Source organism: Coenobita brevimanus, chromosome 47, assembly GCF_032717465.1.
Source record: "Coenobita brevimanus isolate Jiangsu-jjx chromosome 47, ASM3271746v2, whole genome shotgun sequence".
NCBI classification, from domain to species: domain Eukaryota; kingdom Metazoa; phylum Arthropoda; class Malacostraca; order Decapoda; family Coenobitidae; genus Coenobita; species Coenobita brevimanus.
This window is the reverse complement of record NC_137000.1, coordinates 18,239,543-18,257,820: the sequence shown is the minus strand read 5'-3', so window position 1 is coordinate 18,257,820 and position 18,278 is coordinate 18,239,543. Positions and strand designations below refer to the sequence as shown.

The window sequence follows — 18,278 nt, the reverse complement described above, 5'->3', positions numbered from 1 at the left end:
TGTTCTTACAACAGGTCATACAGGCCAGATAGTATCAGTAGTTTAAATCTCTAGTGCAGCTCATACTGGATCTCAATACTTGCCATTTAGTTTCTAGGGTGACCCAAAATGAATGCAACCCATAAAAGTGTGTGTAATTTATATGACTGATAAGAGATTTGCTTTATTATTGCATTCATGTTAAGCTGAGCTGATAACAAAGCAGTCCTGAAAGTTTGGGTTGTGCAGTTTAAATGGTCTCTTTTTTATGACCTTTCCAAAATGTGTTCCAAATGACCACTTGACGTTGCAGGCACTCCTGAATGCGGTGCACACTGTCTTCTCTCAGGCCATGTCACCAGCAAAAACATTATTTTCTGGGGCACAGAGCCACCAGTTGATGTTCTCCAGCATCCATTGCATTCAACAAAATGCACAGCATGAGTTGCCATCTCAAAGCATGGCATCATTGGACCTTTTTGGTTCGAAGACAAAGAACAGTCTGTCATGGCAAACACAGAACGTTATCCTGAGGTCATGAGGAAGTTTTGGATGACACTAGGATGACGTAGGGGTATCACTCGTGGGATGCAATGGTTCCAGCAGGATGATACAACCCCACACACTTCATTCCAATTGCTGATGTGGCTGTGGCAACGATTCGGGGACTAACTGATCATAGGATGTGTGACCCTGAATGGGCCCCACACTCAGCTGACCTGAATCCCTCAGATTTCAATCTGTGAGGTTATCTGAGGGATCATGTTTATGAAAACCACCGCTAGACAATCAGAGACCTTAAAACAAATAACGACCAACATCAGAGCTATCCCAAGAGAGGAATGTGTCCATGTAATTGACAATTTTGCACGCCGCATTCAGGAGTGCCTGTGACATCGAAGTGGTCATTTGTAACTCATTTTGGAAAGGTCATATAAAAGACTATTTGGACTGCAGAACCCAAACCCAAACTTTCAGGACTGTTTTGTTGTCATCTCAGCTGGACATGAACGTAAAAATAAATCTCTTATCAATTGTATAAATGATGCACACTTTTATGAGTTACATTCATTCTGGGCCACCCTGTAAAACAGTTCATCTTTCGTTACTCCTACAGTACATTACAGAACAGTAGTTTATATAGAGTGGAGGGTCATTAAATAGTGAACAGAGTAAATGTTATAAAACCTGTATGATACTGTAGACTGTTACAAAGCTGAACCCATCAGTGTCCGTTACTCATACTCTGCATTTAAGTCTCCTCCACCTGCCCATCTTCACCTTCTCATGAAACATTCTCTCCTTTCCTTACACCTTGTATAGTTAGCTTCCTCCTTATTTGTATCCATCGTTATCTACTTATTTCAGTCTATCCCTCTTAATTCATTCTTCAGTCAGAATTTTATTCTTCATTTTTTTTTTTTGCCTTTCTTTCAGTAAAAAGATGAATTCAAAGCCTTGCATTTTTTCTTCCTTGCTTTATATTCCATTCCTCCTAATTTTGTATCTTTTTTTTTGTCTACGCAACCTGGTATCGTTAAATCTTTCCCTAATACAGTCTCACCTCATCACTCCAAACCACTCAGTCTTATTTCTCCTTTCTTCCTTCCTGTGCTCCACCCATTTTACAGTTTCTTTTCTCCCCCCTTCTCCCTCCAACTTCAGATATTCTGATCTCCCTCCATCTTACCTATATCTTGCTCATCATTTTTCTTATCTTAAACTCTTACATTTCCTGCCCCATCCCCCCCCCCTCTCTCTCTCTCTCTCTCTCTCTCTCTTTCCGTTCCACATGACCTTATTCCTAATTTCCACCCCATTCGCTGCCTCTGCGTCTGCAGTCCCGTTCCACATCTCTGCACCCTCCATCTCTTTCTACTTCCAAGTCGAGTGAATGTGTGGATGTTAGTGTGTGGTCGACTGAATGTGCCCTCAGGTTTCGCTTGCCGGTTCATACATCTGTGTTCATATCTGGTCCTTTTGTTTTTGACAAAGCTGTAGACTATGCTCCCAACTCTAGCCATGACTCATCTGTCATATTTTTAGACTCAGAGTCAGGGCTTCAGGCAATTGCTTCTCGCACTTCAGATTCTCATGCGATCGAGGGCCGCATCATTAATAAATTGCATTCGTGCAACAAGTCCTTCACACTGATCTGGGTGCCTGGCCACTGTCGTATATAATGAGCAGGTTGATTTAATTGCGAAGTCGCCTGTGGAGGTGGAAGAGACTTGGGACGTTCCTCGTGATCTACGGTAGAGTCTCTCTCTCGGAAAGAAATCAATAAATCTGTGGCAAGGTCAGTGGACCAGACAGAGTATAGGCCCTCTCCCATTTCGGCGTAAATAGGCACGATGAAGCCACGATGAAAATCGTGGCCGAAGTCGGTGATGTGTCGACGATTCTGACAAAGAATCGTGGTGTCGGCGTAATACCGGCGACACCAGTACAACAAAACGCCGACACCTCGCCGGAGTATACGATATAACTGGCGACTAGTAGCCAACATATCGCCGATATGTCGGCGTAATGTGCAAGCATTATTCTAAATTCAAATTTTAACGGTTTTTTTTATGGCGACTCAACGGTGATAAAGGTACAACGGCGGCGTGCTGTCGATGATGTATCGTCGATGTGTCAGTGAATGCATCACACGCACCTCGCAGACAAAATGCCGAGGCCATCGCAGGTGTCTCGCCATCATCGGCGTATTTAAGGCGAGTAATCGACGGTTCATTCGCGAAATGTCGGCAATATATCACTGACATTCATAAGATGAAATATTACTGTCGCACAACCCTTTACATATCGTACGGTTTACGTAAGCTATGTCGTATTAACCTCACCGATGCATCGCCAATACATTGCCGACGCTTCGCCGTATCACCGTATGACATCTCAACGGTTTTTTTCACCGCTGATGCCTCGCTGATGTCGGCGATCATATGCGGTTTATATGCCGGGTAATCGCCGACGTCGCCGAGGCGTCGCCTTGTTGTCGACGATTAATCTGCGAAATTTTACAAAATCGTGGAGGGCCACGACGTTTTCATGCAGCATGAAAACGTCATGGCCCCCCACGACAAATTTCCACCTCGTGCGACGTATCAGCGACATGCCACGAATGGACAAGATTTTGATCACGAATACCCACGATTAGGGATTTTTGACACATCGTGACTTTATCTTCCACACTTTCGCCGAAGTGGGAGAGGGCCTTATACCAACTTGCAAGCCACTCCCCGGCGACTGGGATACTGCCAAACGTCTCAGTCGCCTGGAAGAGTGTTGGCATGCCTACGAACAAATGAAACGATATATTGAAAGACGGTTTCCACTGCACTGTGAGACCTGTGAGGCAGTGTTGTCTAGCAGTCATATCATCTTGTGCTGTCGGCGATTTATTCGTGAACGTGTTTCACTTATAAGTTACTGCGGTGCAGCAGACGTCCCTTTCACCCTTTCCACCATCCTGGGTGATAGGGATATTGTTATGGCTGATAAATTGATGGCTCTTTTTGAGGGAGACCGGATTGATCAGAGTGATGTGACCTTTTTACTGTGTGGTTATGGTTTTTATTTACTGTAAATATGTATACTCTATATTATATATATATATATATATATATATATATATATATATATATATATATATATGATTGACAGTTGACGTATTTGAAATAGTTCCTGCGTCTAACTGTTCTATTTCTTAAGCTGATTTCCCTTATACTAAACCAAATGCCTCGCCTGACAGTCACCAGTTTATGAGTGCAAGTGTGCAATATAGGAAGGTATTGGGCATTTTCAGTCGATGGAGTTCTGTTGGACACGGTACAGTACTTCGATTTTTGTAAATATGTACTTGATTTTTATTTGTTTGCATACATTTTCTTAATTAGGGCCGGCAGGTGGCGTATATGGAATAGTTCTGGACTCCTCTGGTTCTCTTTCATATACCGATGTCCCCTATATTAATCCATGTGCCTCGACCGACAGTCAGCAGGTGATGAGTGCAGGTATGTAATGCAGAAAGGCATTACATATCTGCAGTCGATGGTGTTTTCTTGGTAGAGGTATTTTTACCATTAGTTTAGGTTTAGATATTTGTGTCTTTAGGCTTTAGTATAAGTCAGCGGCTTGTGTGATGGGTTTATTAGTTAAAGGGATAATTAGCTTTCTTTTTTATTGTAGTTACAATGTAAGTTATGTAATATAGGAAAAAAGAAAGAAAAAATAAATAAAAAAATAAAATAAAACTGTGTATATGCATGTATGTGTGTGTTTGTATGTATGTATGTACGTATCTTTGTATGTGTATATGTATGTGTGTTTGTAGGTGGGTATGTATATTTTCATATACTGTATCTCTCTCTCTCTAGTCATTTATGTATGCAAGGAAGAAGGAGCAAAAGGCTAGGGGCCTGCAAACTGCGCCCTCCAAGATAAAAACAAAAACAAGCCAACAGAGAGCCAAATTCAAGATCCAATAATATCGAGATGCCTGGATGCACTGCGTTTGAAAGACTGGAGATCGTAGCCAGTAGGAAAAACAGACAGAAGGAGACAATTCCAAAGTTGACCTGTTACATACATGAAGGACCGGGAGTAGTGGTTAACTCTTGCATTAGAGAGTTGGGCAGAAAAAGGATGAGAGTGTTGCTAGACGGGTGCTACGTGACCGCCGTAGTGGTGGAGGGATGTAAGCAGACAGTTCAGAGGAGCAGTGACTATTGAAGTAGCGATAGAAAGAGGTAAAGATGCAACAGTGCGGCGAAGGGACAGAGGCTGAAGGGAACCAGTAAGAGGATGAGGGTTAATGAGACGCAAAGCCATAGACTTAACCCCGTTGAGAAGAACCGTGTGTGGGGAGCCTCCCCATACATGAGAGGTGTACTCTACACAGGGGCGAGTAAAACCAGTGTATAAAGTCAACAACTGCGCAGGGGTGTATATATATATATATATATATATATATATATATATATATATATATATATATATATATATATATATATACATGATTATGGCGTCTGGCAATAGATAGATAGATAGATTGTGTGTGTGTGTGTGTGCGTGTGTGTGTGTGTGTGTGTGTGTGTTGTATGTATGTATGTATGTATGTATGTATGCATATCTGCCTTTAACGACCAGGGGTGTCGGTCCCAATGGTCAGTAGGAAAAAAAATAAATCTTTCCACTTCCATCCACATCCTTCCACCTCCCTATCTCCTTCATCCATCCACATCTCCCTATGTTCGTTCATCCCCGAATATCCCTCTCTCCTACCTCTTATTTCTCAATATCCTCTTAACTCCCACCCTTTCTCCCTGACTCTACTTCACCCCACACCCCTCCGTTTCCCCACCTTCCTCTACGTCCTTGCGCCTGGCAGCTTCTCTACCTGCCTTATCTTCTCTGCCCCCCAGGTGTCTGATCTGTACGAGTGCCTGAGCCGCTGTGTCAACTGGAAAGAGTATCGGTGCGAGACAGCTGTTCACATGACAGAGGAGAACCTGTGCCGCCTCTCGGCTACACATTTCAACGACATGAACGGGACCGAATTAAGTGCACACAGCCACTCCTACGTTCACGCCAGTAAGGGGCTTCGACTAAGCTGAGGTGGGGTGGTGTGAGGGTAAATGGGGGTAAAGGTGCTGAGAGACATTCAGGAATATAGGCAAAAACTCTGGGGAAATGGTGGTCCGGTTAAGAAAGATAGGCTAGGGAATCTGACAGTAAACTGAGAAGACAGGTATGGAGACACGGCGACCGGGTATACTCGTCTCCAGATTTCCGTGTGCTTTTATACATAAACGAGAAGACAGTGTAGGTGGGTGCACTCGTGGCTCGGGTGATTGTGGTGCTTACTGAGTAGTGGTTCTCAACCTGACGTGTACACTTTATCCGGGTCAATGTCAAATCAAATGATGGGGATGTTAAAGACGTGTTAAACAGCAAAGCTAAGTAACTCAGTTTTTAACCACAAAGCGTCTCTCTCTCTCTCTCTCTCTCTCTCTCTCTCTCTTAACTGGTTGCATTTTTGGGTTGCAAGCATCAAAACATGTATCGTTGCGTCATATCGCCTTATTTCTGGCGTTGCTGTTCAAACAGTGAATCCTGTGAATCTGACTCATTTTCTTTGGGTAATGTGAGGAAATAAAGCGAAAAGGTGTGAACACCGAAATGGAGTAAGAATCATTGTGCTGGTAGCGGACACGGTTGACTGAGAGACAGGAAGACAGATTTATTATTATTATTATGTCCAGGTCCCGGACTGCCACAGGTTCCAACAGCAAGGACGTCGCCCAGTGAATCGTTCTTCGTAGGGTCAGCCCTTCAGGCGTCGGCGGTGGTAATAACACAAGCGTCTCGCGTTCGTTGCCTTTATTTACAAGTAATTACACTGTAAGCTTGCCACTACACCTCACTGATTTCACAAGTACACTAACTTCGCAAGGCCACAAGTAAAACTAAACTGACAAACTCCTTTCATGGGCTTGCCTGAAACTCGAATGTTCTAGTACAGTACATACTCCTAGCAACAAGTGCTCTATATCGGAGACATCCAAAATATTCCAGGGCTTTCTTACATTGCGTAGCACTCTCAATGCTTTAGCATACAAGCTGGAATATAATCTGAATATTGCATAATCATCCAAATAAAACATTACACAGAGAAAACGAATACAAATTAATGCATAACTTTACAAAATACCTCCGCTCACAACAGCAGGCTATCTGGCAACTCTTGACACCTTCCAGTACCACGCAGCTAACACTCCTGCTTCTTAACTGTATGGATAAGCTTATGGATGGTGATGGACTTCGTGATACTCTGGAGATAAGCACATGTCTGAAATATCCTTAGGTGTACCGTATCAAATGATTAATATTACTGCTTCACTATTACTAATTCATTGTCGCTGAATGAAGAATTCCTTGAGTACGATGACGACTTATATGTTTAGTTCTAGCAGCTTAAGATATTGTTTTCATGGTAAAATTCTCTATTATGCTTATTGCAATCGTCTGCCATTTGAATACTCGTACCTAAATAGAAAAGCTGTCATTGTACTGAGAGGATTAATATTATATTTAAAAATTCATTGAATACAAGCCAAGAATTTCATAATTCTCATATACTTACCGACGGAAAACGTACGACTTAGGTCTATGAGAGAAAAAATGTAGACTTAACTATAACATTTGTTTCTAGTGTCTCTGATTAACTAATTTTTATAATATTGGAAAGAAGTCTCACTCAGCATTACTATATCCCACATTATAACCAACAGGTAAAAAAGATGAGAGGGAGGAGGGAGAGGGTAACTGGTGTACACCTGAATATACGTCCGTGAGCACTTCTATCTGTTAACATCAACGTTGTCAATCCCATCCGTCCGTGAATCCCAACCTGTGGTGGGCGGGGAAAGGGCAGACAGGGGAACTTTAGGTCGATGCGGGGGGGGTGGGAGGAAGGGAGGATGACGGGGTTTGGTGCTTGAGGAGAGTATACAGAAAACGGGAATAGGGAAAACGAAGGACTTAGCTACACTGATATACTTAATACACTGAGGAAAAAATAAAGAAAAATATGCGGCATAACATATCGTCACAATTTATTTTACTTATTTACAACTGAACAGGTTAATCCATCTGAACATAAACTCTGCTTACACACACACACACACACACACACACACACACATACACACACACCGCTCGCTGGCGCAGTGGTAACGTTCTGGCTTGCCATCTGGTTGACGGGAGTTCGCGCCTCGCTCAGGTTGCGAAAAGTTTCACTGACGAAGTGGGTGGTTACTGTCCCCTTTGAGCAAGGAGATGGGTGTGTGCGTGTGAGTCACAGCCTTGCCCTTAGATCGGACTATATGAGCTCTCAGCTCCCTTCCGGGAGGGTAAAAGCTGACGATCACGACCATCAAGTGATCCTGACCGACCCGGTGAATTACACACCGCTCGCTGGCTCAGTGGTAGTGTTCTCGCTTGCCACCTGGTAGATGAGAGTTCGCGCCTCGCTCAGGTTGCGAAAAGTTTCACTGACGAAGTGGGTGGTTACTGTCCCCTTTGAGCAAGGAGATGGGTGTGTGCGTGTGAAGGTCACAGCCTTGCCCTTCGAGCTGACTATATTATGAGCTCTCAGCTCCCTTCCGGGAGGGTAAAAGCTGACGATCACGACCATCAAGTGATCCTGACCGACTCGGTGAATTACACACACACACACACGGGCTCTGGCATCGCTCTTCCATTCGAGAACTGTTTATATAATAAGCATTTCATCCTTTTGCAGCAACCTATCGTCAGGAACAATAGTATAATATTATTTGACATGAAATCACCCAGAATGTTCTTAATATAACATCTGAAGTCAGCTATGATGACAACACTGCTCTCTGTATGCATTTCAGCCAATCAGACGTTCTTATATTTGTTCTCCTTTAATCCTTAGCCGTCAGGGGTTTCCGGCCGCCGCTCACTCCTTACCGTGGATTTCCGAAATTTTGGCAAAAATACCCTTACTTCAAACCCTAATATCTGCCAAACTATAATAGCTAGAGAAGCAAAAAAAAAAAAAAAAAAAAAACTCAGAAGACTCACCAACTCTTCCTCTTTCCAATGAAGGTATCCCGAGGTCTCTAGGTGGTCCCGTGGATGAGTACGGATGAGTTGAAGAGGAATGTTTTTTCACGTTTGGTGGGGAGGATCCGACAGTCCGCCACTGGCCGTGGCCTTGGCCTCGGTGGCTAGCGTTGCCAGCAATGACCGGAGTGGTGATTGTAACACTGCCCGTGCAGCCCTGGAAGGAATGTGGTAAATTCCACTCGTTTCCAGACTTCCTCTTACTCACTGTCATAAGGATGAGTCATCACCCCGTCCATGTGACTCCCCAAAAGGTTATCCGCCTGTTTTATAGTACCACTGCACTATGCCCCGTAGGTGTGTGGGAAAGGAAACAGCTCTTCGTTTTTCTGTACTCACTTCTTCCGTCAGTTATAATATTTTCCCTTTACTACGACGCCTATAATTGCACTTAACATCACAATTACGGGTAATTGCACTTTGATAAGTAAATGTTGTGGTTGTTTCACGCATTATCGTTGAGTCTGAGGTAATTATTTGTACTATAATTCAGACTAACTTAATACTAATCAGGGTTATCGTGAAAAACTTATAAATGTTATGCACAACTTACATTATTTGTACTTCACATCACATATACACTGATGCTCATATTCAGCACAAATCCCTTGGGTATTGAGTGAAATAATTTAGTTACAGGCAACCAGATAATTTTCTTTCTGGCCTGCTCACAAGTGGCTTTCTTTCAGGTAACAGGTAGGATACACTGATGCTCATATTCAGCACAATTTTCCTGAGTATCGAGTGAAATAATTTTCTTATGGTCAACCAGGTAAATTTCTTTTTGGCCCGCTCACAGGTGGTTTCCTTTCAGGTAACAGGTATGATACACTGATGCTCATATTGAACACAATTTTCCTGAGTATTGAGTGAAATAATTGTGTTACATCCAACCAGGTAATTTTCTTTCTGGTCCGCTCACATGTGGTTTTCTTTCAGGTAACAGGTAGGGTAACTCAAAGTATTTCCAATAATTTTTTCGCTATTATCCATTAAACAGGAACTCTTTATGCACTGCACTTGTAGAACTTATTATAAAACACTTATATCATAGCACTTACTATAAATCACTTATAATATCGAATATTTTACTCATTCATAGAAATACACAAACTTGTGCATTCCTTGTACACTATTTACAGTTTCCCACACACCTGCTCAGTAGTCAGGCTCGGAGTGATACGGTACTCTGAGAAGCATTTAGGGAATAGGGGGACCTTGCACTCTGCACATTGGTATGAGGTCTCTTTTTGTGCTGGGGGACGGCGTTTGGTCGTGTGGCAGACGTGGCACCGCCTGTAGGCCAGACGACCTGCTGCAATATGGCCAACCTCCACCAGCTTGTGCCGCCGGAAATACTCAGCTTAGCTGAGCCTATCTGCTGTAGCCGTTGTTCCCCGCCTAGCACCTTTCACCTGAGCAACTGAATATTCCTCAAGGAGTTCACGTGCCAGCTCTCTCTCAAACTTTCATAGAGAAAGGTTTCCCGATGAGCTCCTTGAACTGTATGTAACTGTTCAGCACGGGTATATCAAGAAGGTGTAAAAACGCCTTCTTGTACCACCTGCAGGATTTACGCAGGCAATCAGCCTCACCAATTTGCGTGTCCAATTTATCAGCCAGCCGCATGTTGACATTATAATCGTGACAGCATTTGGCTTTATCACGGGTTCCCTGGTCCTGTAGTCTGTTTCCCGATGAGCTCCTTGAACAGTATGTAACTGTTCAGCACGGCTATATCAAGAAGGTGTAAAAACGCCTTCTTGTACCACCTGCAGTGAGTTTCTCCCAACTCATCTTTATGTACTGTCGACAACATGTGAGCCCGTCTCCTGTCATGGCAGAGAAGGGCTAACATGTTGCCACATTTCTTGGTCAGAAGGGCTCCTTTCTCAGTATTTGCAAGAAATTCTGGGAAATTCTTTCTGTTGGCCCTAACGGTTCCACAGGACCCAGTACCATGGTCAAGCAAATATTTGGTCAATGCCAGGGCAGTGTAATAATTATCGGTATACAGAATGTGGTGCCTGTTGAAATAACTTTCCATGAACACTTTCACTACTGATGTCGAGAACCCATGAGGATCGTCACTAGGTATATCAACATCTGTTGCTAAATAAACTATCATATCCAGCATATATCCAGTTTTGCAGTCGCAACGCACAAAGAATTTGAGGACAAACACTTTCTGGAACAGATGAAAAACCCTGGAAAATGACTCCTTGAGCATGATTAGCATTGGTCTTATTTTCCATAACCTGTCGTCGGTGCAGGCCCGTAATTTCTGTTGAAGTGAAGGAACCTTAAGATGGCCAGGTACCTATCATGGGCCATATACAGTACTTGCCGAAGACAGGTGTGCCCACGAGTTCATCAATTGACCAACAGTCATGGAGCACATGTTTTCTTATGTACGCCATCAGCATGGTAAGGGCGAGCAACACAAACATCTCCCCCACCTCCAGAGGTATCCAGTCACTCATGTGCATACTCTCACTGGCAGCCACGTCCAGCCACCACACACACATGGCCTAATGGAAATTGATCTCCACCAGGTACTGCATTACAGCAGTTGTGAAAATTGCCCTGAACAAACTGCTAGTAGTCCAGGGCCTGGGGGGAAGCTCATCCTCCTACACACCTTCACCCTCCTCATCAAATGCCGACACAGACGGCTCAAAGCCAGGACCATCCTTCCACACAAAGGTATCGACTCTGCCCACACGTGGTAGAGCCAGTCCTCTGGCAGTTGCAGGACGTTTCTTATCACTCGTGCACGCCCACGTGCACGCCCACGGGCAGCGTGTTGGGGGAAAGGAGAGGGAGAGGTGTGGGAGGTGAGGGAGTAAGCGGGTGATGACTCACATGATGTGGAACTTGCCTGGGGAGATGCTCGGTGCCGCATATCTCCTCGTGGGGCCTATGTGGGAAATACCACTCCCAAAGGGCCCAGTTGGGGAGAATCAGCCCTTGAGGTGCTAGGCTGAGGTGTTGGGGAGCATTGAAGGATGATACATCGGCGAGCAGGTGGCGAGGATGTTGGAGAGACAGCTCTTCGGCATTAATTCCACAGGTGACTGCCAGGTCCAGTCACCTTCCCGATGTTCTGGGTCATCAGTTGCCTCCTCCCCGAATTCATCATTCATAGGCTCTTCCCTCTTCCTGAAGAAGTCTCAGAGCCTTCTCTGGCGTTGGAGAGTGGGTAGAGGTCGGAGGGTGAGAGAGCTTGCTCTCCACATGGTAGCTCTTCCTCTCCTTCAATGACGTGCTCTCACTGAGTGTTCGTGAGGACATGGTGTCGTCCAAGGCACGTCCAATTGCACTATCACTTAGCCCTTTCCCCGGTACTAAAGGCAGAACTTTTGTGGGGGTTGATGAGGCAATCAGCCCTTCATGCAGTGCAAGGGAATCAGACAATGACGAGGAAGAAGACATGGCTCCTCACGCTACCGCTGCTGTGTACAGCAGTACCTGGGGGTCCTACCTGCCCAGTGGGTATCATAGAAAATGGTTGCGAGTTGAAAGGGTGGTGGGAAGGTGAATGCGGTATATCACGTCAGCTGGCGGCGCTCCACGCCCTGAATCGTGACAGCTATACACGTCAGTTGGCTGTTAGGGGTTAATATATGGTGAAAACTATATCACTATGCACATGAGAGTCAAACATTTATTTTTTAATTTGGCTTACTTATAATAAGTTACTGAGGCCTGAAATATAAGCCTTAAAGTTTTTGTTTTTATTATTAGAGACTGAGAACTTTGATCAAAGATTAGTCGGTTCTGGTCTCTCCCAGGGAGATGTCGTGCCATTTAGCTCTTTATTTTCATGTGAAGAAATGATTTGATAACTGCAAGCAAAATAAACGAGTGTTTGTTGTACTGCAAGGGGATTTAATCCCCGAGCTAGGCAACTATGGCCATATAGCCCCGCTAGGTTACAGGAAAGCGCTACCACTCCCGGCACGGCAGTCCCGTGCGAGGCTCGAACTTGCAATCCCCCGATTATGAGCTTGATGCTCTACCACTGAGTCACCGTGCCTCCTGTTGTACTGCAAGGAACAACGTATAAATCGTGGATGTATTTTTCCCACTGAAGGTTATGATGAAAAATGAGTGTGTATGAGGGAAGAGTGTACGGAAATGAACGTGGGAAAAACAATTAGGTTGGATGAGATGTTGTAGTAATGCTGGGTGAGATTGTGCCATATAAGTACAGGCTACACTGTGGCTTTTGGTGCTGTATGATTAATGGTTTTAGGGGAGTGAAGGATTATTGAAAAGTTATTTCCAGCAACAATGGCAACAAAATTCAGATAATCCCGCGTTGCTTAATTGTACAGTCACGCGTACTAATTTCTGCTCAGGGGTTACCCCTTCCTTCCCCCCTCTACCCTGGGCAGAGGGAAGGGGGGAATCGCGAACAAGTCTACCCCGCCTTCTGCCCCCAACTTCCCCACTCTCCACCTCCAGCTGCCAGTTACTGATTAGACGCAAATTTTCTCATGTCCTGTAAACATGACTAAACTGTCGTCGCACACGCTTTCAACGGCCAAGATTTGCACTATATTTTTAGAATAAATTATTACCGTATTGAACTGCATTCTCAAATTGAAAATATTCACCATCGTTGTAATCCAGTGTCGTCCGCTGCACAATTCTGGGTTCCAGTGCTTACCTTTTCACTTCCCCCAGCTGTCTCGCTCTCTCTCTCTCTCTCTCTCTCTCTCTCTCTCTCTCTCTGAATTTACTTTTCCCACTCATTCTTTCTTTTTAAATTTATATAACTTCTCTTTGCTTCTCTCCCCCTACTCTCTCGTTCTTTGTCTTAAATCTTCCCCGCCTCTCACCCCTCCCCTCCCCCAACTTAGGCCTGATCAGCAGTCAGTTATACCGTCACCGCTCCTTCACATTTATCACACAAACTTAGGTCAGATGTATGGAAAGCTATTTTTTTTTATATGTATAATTGTATTTCTCATTGTGCCAAGTTCAAATAGAGAAAACCAGACCAATAATCGTAATTTTTATTAGAGTGACCGTTCCACTTCACATAGGTGGGTAGCTGGGCTTATAAACTGCACACACACACACACACACACACACACACACACACACACACACACACACGACTTAAATTTTGCACTGACAGCGTGGCGACTACAAATATAGTCATTCTAACAACTGGATCTGCTGGCTCCAAACCTTCCCTGTCCCAGTCAAACTCCTCATTCAATGGTTGACGGTATAACTGACTGCTGATCAGGCCTAAGGTGGGGGGAGGGGAGGGGTGAGAGGCGGGGAAGATTTAAGACAAAGAACGAGAGAGCAAGGGGAGAGAAGCAAAGAAAAGTTATATGAATTTAAAAAGAAAGAATGAGTGGGAAAAGTAAATTCAGAGAGAGAGAGAGAGAGAGAGAGACAGCTGGGGGAAGTGAAAAGGTAAGCACTGGAACCCAGAATTGTGCAGCGGACGACACTGGATTACAATGATGGTGAATATTTTCAATTTGAGAATGCAGTTCAATACGGTAATAATTTATTCTAAAAATATAGTCCAAATCTTGGCCGTTGAAAGCGTGTGCGACGACAGTTTAGTCATGTTTACAGGACATGAGAAAATTTGCGTCTAATCAGTAACTGGCAGCTGGAGGTGGAGGGTGGGGGAGTTGGGGGCAGAAGGCGGGGTAGACTTGTTTGCGATTCCCCCCTTCCCTCTGTCCAGGGTAGAGGGGGGAAGGAAGGGGTAACCCCTGAGCAGAAATTAGTGCGCGTGACTGTACATGATTATTACAATGCAGATAATACTGAAACTGATTTCACCATTTGTAATATTTTTGTTTCACCCTTAGCTCCCAGTAATAATATTTTAACACAAATAATTCAGTATGCAACATAAAATGTAACTGTCAGTTCCATAACAGTCCTTTCGTGGAGGTGGAATTTAATGTCCAAGCCACGGTAGTGCAGAGGAATAAAGGATAGGTGAATGACACGTTTTTGGCGTCATTAAAGAAACTGATAGATTCGCCAGTTCATAACCCATTAGCTCCCAGGGTTCCTGTGTGAGGGATTGTACTGGAAGGGTACCGAGTGTACCGCCCTCCGCCTATCGGCTCATAGTCGCGAAGCTCATAATCCCTACCCCGAGGCTCCCCTCTTTGGTAACTTTTGAAAACGATCAGTTCCGTCTTATTCTGAGGACACTGGCCACAAATGGGTTATGATCAACCTCTCGTTACCTCAACAGGAACTGAACACTTGATCGTAAGGCAACGTCCCGTTCAAGTACTGCACAGGTAATGCCCAACGCATATCAACCCATTTCATTATAAATTCAGTTCTCTTTTAGTTCAATAAATTCCGTACAAAAAATTCCCACAGACTTGTTTCACGATAACAAGGCTTTCAGAAAGATTGTTATGCGGGTTCCATAATTATAACATATTATCAAGCTTCAAATGGCATTGAGAACAGTGGAGGATGATCAAAGTATACACTGGGATCAGGGCAAAAAAGGAAAGAGGATGGGCAGGAAGAGCCTCGGGTGTGCTTTCCTGTACCCCTACACCAACTCGCTTTTCTCACCCTATGTTCAACGCACTACACGCGTTGAGGACTTGCACTTACACATGCACATACTGTACAGATACACATACATACATACACACACACACACACACACACACACACACACACACACACACACACACACACACACACACACACACACACACACACAACCAGTGGCTGAACTATGTAAAAATGTGTAGGCTAGTAATTGTTAAGCTGAACTGAATAACATAACCTAGATAGCAATGCCAACTAGCAACGTTTTCCATCAGTTCAGTTTCATTCATAAGCCAGACATCGTTAATATCCCGTTATATGACTTTTAAACACGAGAAATCCAGAAAAATTGCTCTAGCAATACCAGCCATTTTCTAAATCTAATCCCTCGCCCAAGGTGACACAATTTATAATTTAGACCGACAGCAATAATGATCCTGCCACACTCTACGTCCTCCCACCATTCATCCTCATCCATACCGAACACTTTTTACCCGTTTCCCCCTCCCCTACATCCTTCCACTGTGACGTGTAGATAATGCGGCATACTTAATTCCCGACGACGGGAGAAAGTGAAGAGCTGGGTTGTTAACTGATCACCATTTGATTTTCGTGACAATAAATATGTAGTTGATTTCATTATTATTATTATTTTTTTTAACTCATTCCTTTAGGTGTCATGTCCGAGAGGTCTGGCTTTATCCCTTTGTATCTGTAAGAAACCAGTGAAAATCAAAGGTTAGTTCCTACGGAAACGTCTGCCAGTCACCCTTCTAACCGGTCGTACCGTACCGTATCGTAAGAATGTTTCTATTCATTACGTTTCATATTTTGAAATTCAGCAATAAAACCAATGCATACTTTAGGTATTTGTAACCTGCTCAACCTATTTTAACCTCTTACCAGATTTTATCACTAAAAATATTTTGTCTAATCTTAAGTATTCGTGCACTTGTAGTGCAAATTTACTACCATCACGTATCATGGAGTGTGGTTGTTAAGGACATTTTTTTTTTTTTAATAAAACCGAAAAAAAATCTTCACAGATCGCGACTGATGTTAGCTTGTAGTGGCAGCAGTTTACTGGCTCGTCAAAGACTGACACTGGCAGACCTAACTCCACCTGATAACACCCTAATTCCTTCCCTGTCTCAAAAGCCATATCTGCTTGCCACACCATCACCTTCCAGTCTAAACACACACACACACACACACACACACACACACACACACACACACACACACACACACACACACACACACACACACACACACACAGTGCATATTATAATGCTATTTTTATTTAGACCAGCATCGGCCAGTATACTGTAGCTGAATACTGGGAGCACATTGGTCAGGACACTTCCATGTGCATTTAAAGTAAAATGAATGTGTTTTCTGGCCCAGTAGAAACATTGTCACAGCATTTTATAGACTTGCATTATAGCCTCCCATCGTTCACTCACTTGATACAGTACTATATCCAGGTGACATTGCGTTGAGTGACAAGCCAAATGGTTTGCTGTAGCCCGCGAAACTATTGGCTAAGGAGGAAGACAGGCATATCCCCAAAATGCCGACTGGTGGTTGAATTAAGGCACTCCAGACGGATGGGACCTGCAAGGGTTTACGTTCCTGGGGTTGATATTCTATCGGTTATAAACTGCAGCTCTTGGACAGGTTTGGTGGGTCATCCTCACTTTAACTTTCTGAACTGAGTAACTGAGCCCCAGACCCCTATGCTTCTGAAACGGCACAAAAGAAATGACTGGTAGATGGATGGATTAATCATACATAATCCCATTTTAATAATGGAAACGTTTACAGAAATGATACACCATCTCTCTTTTACCAGTGTGTGTGTGTGTGTGTGTGTGTGTGTGTGTGTGTGTGTGTGTGTGTGTGTGTGTGTGTGTGTGTGTGTGTGTGTGTGTGTGTTTAAGCAGACTATGTTGTGCAAGAATAACCTGTTCTGTCGTCAGACTGTAAAATAAATTGTGATGATATATTATACTATGCCATATATATATATATATATATATATATATATATATATATATATATATATATATATATATATATATATATATATATATATATATATATATATATATATATATATTTTCTTTCGTTTTTCTAGGCGTATGAAGTATTTTGGCGTAGCTAAGTCCTTCGTTTTTCCCATTCGACTATTCTATGTACTTTCCTCAAGCACTAAACTCCGTCATCCTCCCTGCCTCCCATCCCCTGCATCGTCATGAGGTTTCCCTGATTGCCCTTTCCTCCTCAACACAGGTGGCTCGAAAAGTGAGTCAAGTAACACAGGGTTCGCATTCACTGAGAGATGGGAATGACAACGCAAACTGAAATAGGTGACTGAAACAGGTGGTGGGTGTACACAAAGACTGCATGGTTTCACCAATCAACCAACATACGGCTTGCAGTTGCAATGTTTGAACTCTTGGTATTTCCATCTACGTTTCCAACTCTGGACATAGGCTTATCAACTCGTTCCCGGCTCATAGTTGTAAAGCTCATAGGTACAAACCTCAGGGTTTTTGGGCTTTTCCCTCACTTCATTTACGAAAACGTTTACCTTATTTTTGGGAAGGGTCGTACCTGACACACCTTATCTCACCTTGAGCATAAATCTGCAAATGAATTTCGGGCTACGCACCACTTGACGCAGTCCGAATGCAGGAAATATTCATCTTAACCCATTTTTGTCCAAAGTTGCTATGTGTGAGAATATGTTGGGAGAATAAATACTTCAGCTATCGGCTCATAGTTGTGAAGCTCATAGGTACCAACTTCAGGATTCTTATCTTTCATAATTTACGGAAATGCCCATCACCGTCCTGCATCATGGACTAGGGACACAAGAGTTATTTTGAAAACAAACTTTTGCCTTATTTTTTGGAAGGGTCGTACCTGATGGACTACAGCCCTGTGCTTGGCGGCGTGGCACTCAACTCCTCAGGACCCGTCTACACAATGGACCACATCGAAGAATGTGCCAGGTACGTGCTGTATTCTTCCTTGATGTCTGTCTTCTTTAATCTCTCTCTCTCTCT

General features: G+C 43.6%; 1 protein-coding gene across 1 annotated transcript in view; it reads left to right on the top strand.

Moving 5' to 3' along the window:
• Positions 1-18,278, top strand: part of LOC145399104 (uncharacterized) — a 199,442-nt gene that overhangs the window by 146,856 nt on the left and 34,308 nt on the right. The window contains exons 19-21 of the mRNA XM_080271850.1: positions 2,257-2,270; positions 5,406-5,574; positions 18,128-18,224. Coding sequence (XP_080127976.1) covers positions 2,257-2,270; positions 5,406-5,574; positions 18,128-18,224 — 280 coding nt within the window. The remainder of the gene's footprint in view (positions 1-2,256; positions 2,271-5,405; positions 5,575-18,127; positions 18,225-18,278) is intronic.